General features: G+C 43.0%; 1 protein-coding gene across 1 annotated transcript; it reads right to left on the reverse strand.

Annotated features, from left to right (window-relative positions):
- Positions 1–2238: 2238 nt before the first annotated feature.
- On the reverse strand, positions 2239–8384 carry fgf16 (fibroblast growth factor 16). Its single transcript, XM_068325550.1, has 3 exons — positions 7260–8384; positions 5838–5941; positions 2239–3652 (listed from the first exon to the last, which is right to left on the reverse strand). The coding sequence occupies exons 1-3, from the start codon at positions 7561–7563 to the stop codon at positions 3407–3409; spliced, it is 654 nt and encodes a 217-aa protein (XP_068181651.1). The 5' UTR covers positions 7564–8384; the 3' UTR covers positions 2239–3406.
- Between the last annotated feature and the right edge of the window lie 532 nt (positions 8385–8916).

The following is an 8916-nucleotide window of genomic DNA, read 5'->3' on the forward strand; positions in this document are numbered from 1 at the left end:
GATCCTGTCTTTCTGTTCGGAGTTTTTAGCAGATCTTTATTACACACCTGTGTTATGTAAGTGAAACCTCGCAAGACATTCTTTCAGGGTTATATCAATATTAGTATTAGGTTCATTTGAATATTGGCTAGTAGTTGAGGGAACAGTTCCAGTTTTCTGTACACCTCAGATTGGTGTTGAGGAAGGCAATAAAGCTATGAACAGTTTTGATCTTCAGTGATCTGAAGAATAGTTTCTAAATGAAAGTATTCACGTTGTGCACCTGTTATGTGTCACGTTCTAAAGGTTAAATCAGGAGAGAGAAGTCAGTTTTATTTTACATTAAAGGAGTCATTTATAAGATTAGGTGGAATTGTATTGCTGACATGCTACTGCCTGATAAATATAAATCTACAGCACATAAAGTGTTAGTGTTGCTGAGGAAAGAGCAAAATCTATAACCAGCTAGCCCAGCTCAGGCAACAAACCTTTCTGGTACCAGTGTAGTCATTGTGTGATGAACTACATGACTTTTAGACTTTTCCTACAAGCTGGAACACGTTATGAAAGTGTGAAATGTGTTAACCACTTCCTTTATCAATCTTTTCATTATACCTTTCTACAGCTGTGCTTGCAGCTCCAGTATTTATGCTAAGCTAAACTAACCATCTCATGGCTCCAGTTCAGTCAGCTGACAGACATGAGTGTTATGGACCTCCTGTAGTTCCCAGAGCAAAGCATCCTCACTGAACATGCGATCGATCCTCCTAAACAAACCCTGTTTGTCGCTGTGCAGAGTGGCTTAACTTGACACCCACAGCATTAAGTGCTTTTGTCCCACTCTCCCCTCAATCTTTCATCTATTTTCCCCTCTCCTGGTATTGTTTTCATTTCTCAGTCTGCCAGGGTTTTCCCCTGCATGTCTTTGAGTTTTCCATTCCCTCCCCCCAGGGGACCTTGCTCTCACAGCTTACAGATATCTGCCAGTGGAGAAACATTACAACTATTGCAGATGTTGAAATGTTGATCCCATCCCCTCTCAGCCCCAGATTACCACCAGTCCAGGTTTGCAGCACATCCCTGCTGGTTCACTGCGCAATGTGCAGCTGTTTCTGTCCATTGAAAAGCCCTGCTGCAGATCGCGCTACAGTGGGGTCTGTGAGGCCCCTACAATGAACAACCAATCACTGCTTTAATCCACGCTGATGTGCAAAGCCAATTAGGAGTCAGGATCCAGTTGCGTAAGGAATCTGATTTTGTACGGTGGATGTAGGCTGACTAAGACCCTGCGGAGACAGAGAGGGTCTGTGCACAGTGCTTGGTAATGGCTTTATGAGAGTAAACTGGCATGGGATCGTATGGAGCACAAGACTGGGGAGGAATCTGCTCTTTTTAATATATTTTTTGGGTCGGGACAAAAAGCTGTCTTCATTGGAATTTTAGATGTTACATTTGATGTATTAATAGTGAACATCATGAATAGAAGTCTTAAATTCTCATTGTCTTACAACAACAATGTTTAAATATTTTATTTCCCAATAAAATACAAAGGACATTTCTAAGTGACAGATTTGTTCATGAGCGCATGAAAACCAGAAATGTCACCCCAATGAGAATAACCTGGGATCAGCTGTCAGCAGCTTTCTTGGACATGCTGTAACGTTATTCTGTTATCTGGATAAAAATATCTTAAACAAAGGCCGTCAGAGGATGAGGCACCTCGCTGAAGTGACCTCACTACTGACCTCACAAAAGTTTATGAATAATTGGCCTGGAAGGTGTAAAAAGAAAGTCTCATAAACCAGAGAATTTCAGCTTTATCTCCCCAAAGATGGTGTAGTTTGTCAGCACTCCCACTGCTCCAGGCCCTCTGAAGCCAGATCTAAAAATCTGAGTTCATATATTCATTTGTAAAGAAATTATGTCATCCAATCTAAAAACTCACACTGAGAAGAAACTATGGATGATGTGGGAAAAATTTAGTTTTCATGGGAAAGTTTTGAGAATGTCATGGAGTCGCAAAAAATATGAAGGTATAATAAATAGTTGAAAAATTAGACATTTTAGGTACAGGTACTTGTATGACAAATGTCTTTTTAAAATGCTGATGATTTCTGAAAAAGCAAAAACTGCAAATCCAAAATATTTTTGATGTTTGAATTTGAGTAGTTGTTTACATGGTCGACAGACAGACAGACATCATCACATTATGTGCCAAGAGGGTTAAAAAGGAAGAAATGCAACATTCACACAGGTTCTATATCTGGTTTTAATTGGTACATCACATTTTTATGAAAGCAAAAATAGTCTCTCACAAGGAGTTCTCGATAGCAGGACAATTTTATTGTCATGTTCATTGCAGATTTTTTGTTTTTTGTGTGTAATTTCAGTAGAATCTACAGTCCAGGTAACTTCAAGTTCATTACAAAATAAAGTCTTTGCAATAAATAAATATATAGATTTATATTTATACTTTATATGTAGAAAATAAATATATTGTACATCTCATAAATAGGATTACCCATATGTACACCTCAGCTACTTGCATTTTTAATAATGTTCCTGACACTCTGAACATTACAAGTCACCAACCTTTATAAAAGCCATCACTTATTCTTTACAACCATGGTCAGAAGTGCTTTTGTCCAGAGCTTAGTTGTTCATTTTGCCTATAATTCCTACTGGTGGATGTTTCATGAAAATTTGATTGATGACTTTGTTCGTATGGGAGATCCAGACAACCTACGGCTGGGTCTGTGCAGTAACTTTCCTCTCACACATTTATCGTTGACAGTTTATTCCCCATCATGACATTCTAGTACCTGACTATTCCATCCTGTCACTTAAAGGTAGCACATATTCTGTGTATTTCTGCATCTACTGCTGCATATGCCCTTTATTACATGTACCATGTCTATGTGTAGTACATGACAAACGGGACAACTGCAGTGCTGTCTATACTTTGAACCTCCTGAAAGTCTCCTCCCTGTGTCCTCAGTCAAAATCTAAAACAAAACAGAGAGCCGCGACTCCACTTGGCATCGCACGTCACTCCAGTATGTATTGACCTCTGAAAAAGTGGTTATTGGGATTAACATGGCACCTGATTTGATCATCCTGATCCCACCGCTCCTGGGCAGCATCCTCCATCCATGTTCGCAGTGCTTTTACGAGATCAATTTCCCTCTTCTTGAAGATCACAAGTCCTCTGCCAATGCAAAGAAAGTGACATCCCAGGAACATTCACAATGTTTATGTCAGTGCTGCAAGATGCTTGGCAGTTGGCTGAGGTTGCAAACATATGACCTCAGGAGGAGCTGAGGGTAAACAGTTCTGTGCCAGGTCCAAAATATCCACAACATCCCCTCTCTCCTCTTCTCTTCTTCTTTCTCCTGACCCCAGCCAGTTTCCCAAGTGTAAGCACTGGTCACCTGTACTGGAATAAGTCCCTGTATGCCTGAGGGATCTTCTCTATCTCCACTGGTCTGGGTAAGAAGTGGGTGAGTTTCTGGTGCTTTTTAGTCCTGCCACCCTCCCTCGGCGAGCCATCCTTGTTTAAGGCCACGTAGTAGAAGCGTCCTGTGTCTGTGTGCTTGTATAGAGTGGAAGCATAAGTGTTGTACCAGTTCTCTTCAAACTGCTCCCTGAACACACATTCTGCTGTCAGTTTCTTCTGCAAGTGAGAAAACAACATATCAGTCACGCGCAAAAGTCTCGTCCACATGGCACCAAGAACCAGGATGAAAAAATTTTCAAATTCTGCTGAGATTGAGACACGATGATGAATTCCATTCTTCCTGGTTTGTCAGTTTTCTTTTGTTATGCATTATATCAACTAACCAAAACTGCACTTGAACGCTGAAATGAACCAGTAGAAATTAATTCAGGAAGGTGCTCATTATGGTAAAGGAGGAAGGTCATTATGAGTGGCTGTTCACTCTGCTCCCTCTCTCATTCCTCAGACTTGCTAACCTCTTGGAGAATTATTTCACTCCCTGTGATGCAGGAAGAATCTACTGCCATAGAATCTACTCTCTCTCTCTCTCTCTCTCTCTCTCTGTCTGTCTGTCTCTCTCTCTCTCTCTCACACACACACACACACAAATACAGACACACACACACGGACACACACAGCAGCTCTCAAAGCCTCAGCCTCCACTGACAGCGCAGCATGAGCGATGGCTGTGAGTTCAGCAGGTGAGAGTGTGCTGGCTGAGTGAGTATCTGAGAACAATAAGAGACATCAGGGTTAGAGCTGCTCTCCCGCCAAGACCAGTCAATCATGTAACTGTTCTGCTAGAGGGTCGGACTTCAGTTGAGTTAAGGGTATCACTGAGTGCTGAATACACATCCTTATTTTAAAGGTGTTCCACACATCCTCCGTTCTACCTTCAAAATCCTTTCCAGGAAATCTTTTCTTTGGACCAGCATTCTTTTTGGCTCTGAATACGTGGCATCTCTAAACAGAGATCAGTCAATCTCTGCCTTTAATAACACATGTTACAGTTCCAGTGAGTGTTTCTGCAAGAGTCTCAGTTTTTATTCCAACAGCAATTTTGTTGATTGGCTGTCAGGCTGTGCTCGACTGCAGCGCTGTGGTGAAGCTGTTGTCTGTAAACACAGCCCAGAGGGCACATGACTGGGCCAGCTCCATCCCAATACACCCACACACACACACACTCACACACACACACGCACACACACCAAAAACCTCAGTGGATCAAAAGCCTGTCAAGGTCTTGCAGTCGTGGGACAGTTCTACCTGTTACCCCCCCCCACCTCTTCCCTGCCCCCCTCCCCACCTTCTGGCCTCTCAGTCCCAGACAGACGCGTCAACATCGCTATCTCTGCCTGTCAGGTGACTCAGTCAGGTGTGCAATTACCCCCACCCCAACAATCACTGATTCCTACTGTCACCTCCCTTTGCACCCCCCCCCCCACCTAAGGTCAAAGCTCCAGGATGCCAGACTGATAGCATGCAGTAACAAAATCTGCACTTTCAACATAATGGCCAAGCTTAAAAGTAGCCTCTGTTCCAAATGTTCAGCGGCAGGAGGAGCCTGAGCCCTGAGAGGGCCTCAGGTAATGCCCCGGGACACCTGATACAGGTAACCCCCACATATTTCCCCTTCATTGTCTTTATCCCCCCCCCCCCTTCTCTCTCTCTGTTTGTCTGTCTTCAGATAGCAAACATGAGTTAGACAGTCAGCCAGGATGAAAAAGAATCATCTGTACCTGCTGCGTTTACAGGCAGTGGAAAAGTACCGGATATTTATTCTGTATTTAACACTTCAGTCCAGCTGTGCAGCGAGAGGTAATCTCCCCTGAACTCACCCACACCACACGTCTACAGTGACTCCAAACGTTCCTGTCCCCACTTTGGGAAAAATGTAAATATTTCTGCACGTCTCAAAACTAAATGAAGAGGTTGGTTTGCTCTCTGAAGCAGTAAAACTGGCTTTTTCTTAAACCTTCTCACAAGGAAAAGATCCTATTTGTTTCTTGTCTTTTATAAAAAATAATCCCTTCCTGGTTGTTCCATTTTATTGACATAGATGAAGATGAGCAGCAGAGAGTGAGACTTTAAAAGAAACTCATATTTGTTTTATCTCACTGTGGTTTTTCCCATCTGCCTTGATAACAACGCTGTCTCAGATTTCTCCTGAAATCTTATTTTTGACAGCACAAGTCGACTGATACATGTTGTAAAGCATTTTTCTTTCACGGTGGCTGTAAAATAGTGTCTTCTGTTTTGCAAGTCACGTGGATCAAGTCCTAAACTTGTGAATGAGAACCTGGGCTGTTCTGTGAGGGTGGGGCTGAGTGAAATAAGCTTTCTTTCTTTTTTTTTGACTCACCGACCCATAGAGCTCTCCTTTCTCATTCATGCCGAGGTAGAGTCCAGCGTCCACCCCTCTGATGCTGACCAGACCCACCGCCAGACTGATGAACTCCAGGATACCTGAGGTCACACAGCGTGCACACACAATGCACAGAAACCCATCAGACACACAGCAACAAGCAGTTTCCATTTATTTGACAGCAGACCAGTCAAAATATGCACAAGTGTGTAGGCTGTGGGCACAAAAGCTTTATTTTTACGACTGAATTGGCTGAATTGTTCATTTTATCATTTGCATTTTCAAGTTAATATTATTTCTATAAAGAACATCAAGCCTCTTCTCATTTCAAGGTAAATAAATAACGTTTATTTCACTGATTGCAGCAGAAAAGACAAATAAACCAGACACAGATTGGCTTCTTTATATTTTCAGTCTGGTCTCAAGGACAATATATCACTCGTTAATCATAAAAGGTTGTGGTGTCTACAAATGTCTTTGGAACTTCCCAACTGGTAACATATTCAGACTGAGAATGGACTTTTATGAAGCTGAGATGAGGGTAAGTTTTTAATGGGTTGCTGACTCACAGGAAGTTACAGTAAAGTGAACATCCACTTCAAAGGCGAGGAAACAAGGTAAAATTAAAAGCTATTGGCTGTTGTGATGCGGAGCCTTAGTCAGAGAGGATCCAGCTGGCTGTGCTGACTGGCAGAGACCATCTCACCGCCACCTGGTCCCCATCTCCAAGACCTCATCTGATGCCAGAGGATGACAGAGAACATCCCTCTAATCTCTATGTGGGGTGAAGAGTGTATTTTATATCCCTCTAATCAAAGCCATTTCTGACAAAGACCTTGCATTTTTAAAGTGAAGCCAGAAAACAAATGCGCGGACCACCCATTCTTGTAAACCGGCTTGTTTGGGCCAAAAAAGCAAACATAAAACCTTCCATGAATCCTTACTATTCCCCGTCTGCACCTGTGAGATGACTGCATGGACACATGTTCGTCTCTGCACTCTGACCTCATTTGTGTGCGCTTCTCCCCACCTCGCCCCATTGACACTCATGGTACCAAATGTTTAGAACTGGAGTTGTGTGCTCATTGTGGGAGAGACACCTGCCTCCCATGCGCCTCGGGGACCGCCAGACCAAGGTGTGTGGCTCTCCTCTCCTGCGCGCTGGGTGACGGTGACGCACGAACGTCCACTGGGGACGTGCGGTAGGAAAAAAGCCTCATAATTAAACTCACTTTATCCACTTTTAGCGTGGATGAAGCGAGTTTTACACAGCAGTAATATCAAAATTAAAAACTATAATTTGATGATTCTTTAACTTTTCTTTTTTTTAAATCCCAAATTCACTCAAATTTATTCTTATTCAATGTATTATTTGTGTTTAAGACGAATTCCAATAGATTGGTAAAGAAGTCTCCTCACCAAATCGGCTGTGATCCTGTCTGGTCCCATGCACAGTCCCATTTGGGAATATCTCCAGCTGAAAACCGGTCCTGCAGTAGAGCTGCCGCCGCCTCAGGATCCCCTTGAGATGCCCGAAATCCGTTGGCGACCCCCGCTGCAACCTCCCTTCAATCTGCCCCAGCCGCTCATTCAAGCCCACTGGAGACTCCGGCACTGGAATATTCCCGAGTGAAGGAAAACTTTGTAAATCCAAGTCGATTGTCCCCAGAAAACTCCCGACCTCTGCCATTGTGTGCACAGCTGTCAAATTAAGCGACGGCATTTAAAAAAAAAAAAAATCTACGGCGATTCAATGACGGGGGGAAAAGTTGACACGAATCCGGTCCATGTACGCACAAAGCGTCTCCAGCGCGCTCCGAAGCAGAGGCCGCCTTTCAAGTTTATTGATCGTCCTCTGCTGCAATCATCAGTTTGATATATCTGTTTATCTGGTGGAAAGACTCTATTATATACATACTCCTAACGCATTCTCACATTGGATATTCACCCACAAGCCACGCCTGGCTGGCATCCCTTCTTACGCGCATCAGTTTCCTCACTCAATCCCACAGTCCAGCTTTTACCACTGATGCTGCCGCTGTCTGCGCGCTGCGATCACTGCAAATCCAAGCCCCAGAAGTGTCTTCTCGGAGATCCTGCGCTCATGATTGCGGTCCGAATCTGTCTGATAATCCCACATAGCCTATCCAGGAGCAGGAAACTCTGGCAAGAGTTTGTATTCGGAAATGCGATAGATGTAGAAGGAGAGATCATCGTTATTCAGACACAAATGCGTAAACCTTGAACCACTTCAACACAAAAGCAATCCATAATTGAGTGACTTTTTTTTTTTTTTTGTATTATGGAAACCATAATAAAAAAAAAAAAGAAATCTCAAGCATCAAAAGACTCTGAAACTATAATATTATCGTGTCATGTTGGAGCGATCCAACGTCCTGAACGAGTGGCAGTGCCAACCGCTTCATTTGGACGTTTTCATGAACGCGTTTTCTCCACCTCTTTTTAGGAAACAGGTGCTTCCTCGCCCCTCAGCACAACGTTTGCAACGCGCTCCAGCAAATCAGCAGCTTAACCACTTGAACTACTGGCAAGGAAGGGAAAAAAACAAAAAACAACTCAAGTGATGACGTGTAGCACCAACTCTGACGGGCGCAGAGGCTCTAGAAGTCCAGTCATCACCAGCCACTTGTTCACTCTGCGTGTTTTTCTTTTTTAATTTAATTCAAGTGTTTCTTTGAATAAGAAAGCTGAATGAGAATAAAGCATGATGATAACTTGTGACCACGCAGACTTAAGTAACTTTTCTCACACATAAAAAAACAAGTACACCAACATGCAAATGTTAAGTGGGTTCTTTATTTCTGTGTGAGTGTTTAATCCTCAGTGTGTTCAGCCGCAGTGTGTTTTCCCATTAGTTATCTGAAGTGGTTTTCGGAAGCCCCCTTCCTGAGGGGTAGCTCTCACCTCAGAGGTTCTCACCTCAGGCAGGAGCAGCCTCCCTGTGTAGAAAAGTGATTTATGACAATGTCTTGCCTCATGAATGTGTCAAATAGGATGTTAAATCACCCGATATATAAATATAATGATAGTTTTGAAGTTATTGTCAGATTTGAAT

This window comes from Antennarius striatus, chromosome 10 (assembly GCF_040054535.1).
Source record: "Antennarius striatus isolate MH-2024 chromosome 10, ASM4005453v1, whole genome shotgun sequence".
Classification (NCBI taxonomy): domain Eukaryota; kingdom Metazoa; phylum Chordata; class Actinopteri; order Lophiiformes; family Antennariidae; genus Antennarius; species Antennarius striatus.

Excerpts from the sequence above, each read along its gene's own strand:
- fgf16 (XM_068325550.1), bottom strand. The coding sequence starts at position 7,563 with ATGCCGTCGCTTAATTTGACAGCTGTGCACACAATGGCAGAGGTCGGG. Across the intron at positions 5,942-7,259 it reads ACAGGATCACAGCCGATTTG|GTATCCTGGAGTTCATCAGT; the intron begins GTGAGGAGACTT and ends GTGTGACCTCAG. Across the intron at positions 3,653-5,837 it reads AAGGAGAGCTCTATGGGTCG|AAGAAACTGACAGCAGAATG; the intron begins GTGAGTCAAAAA and ends TCTCACTTGCAG.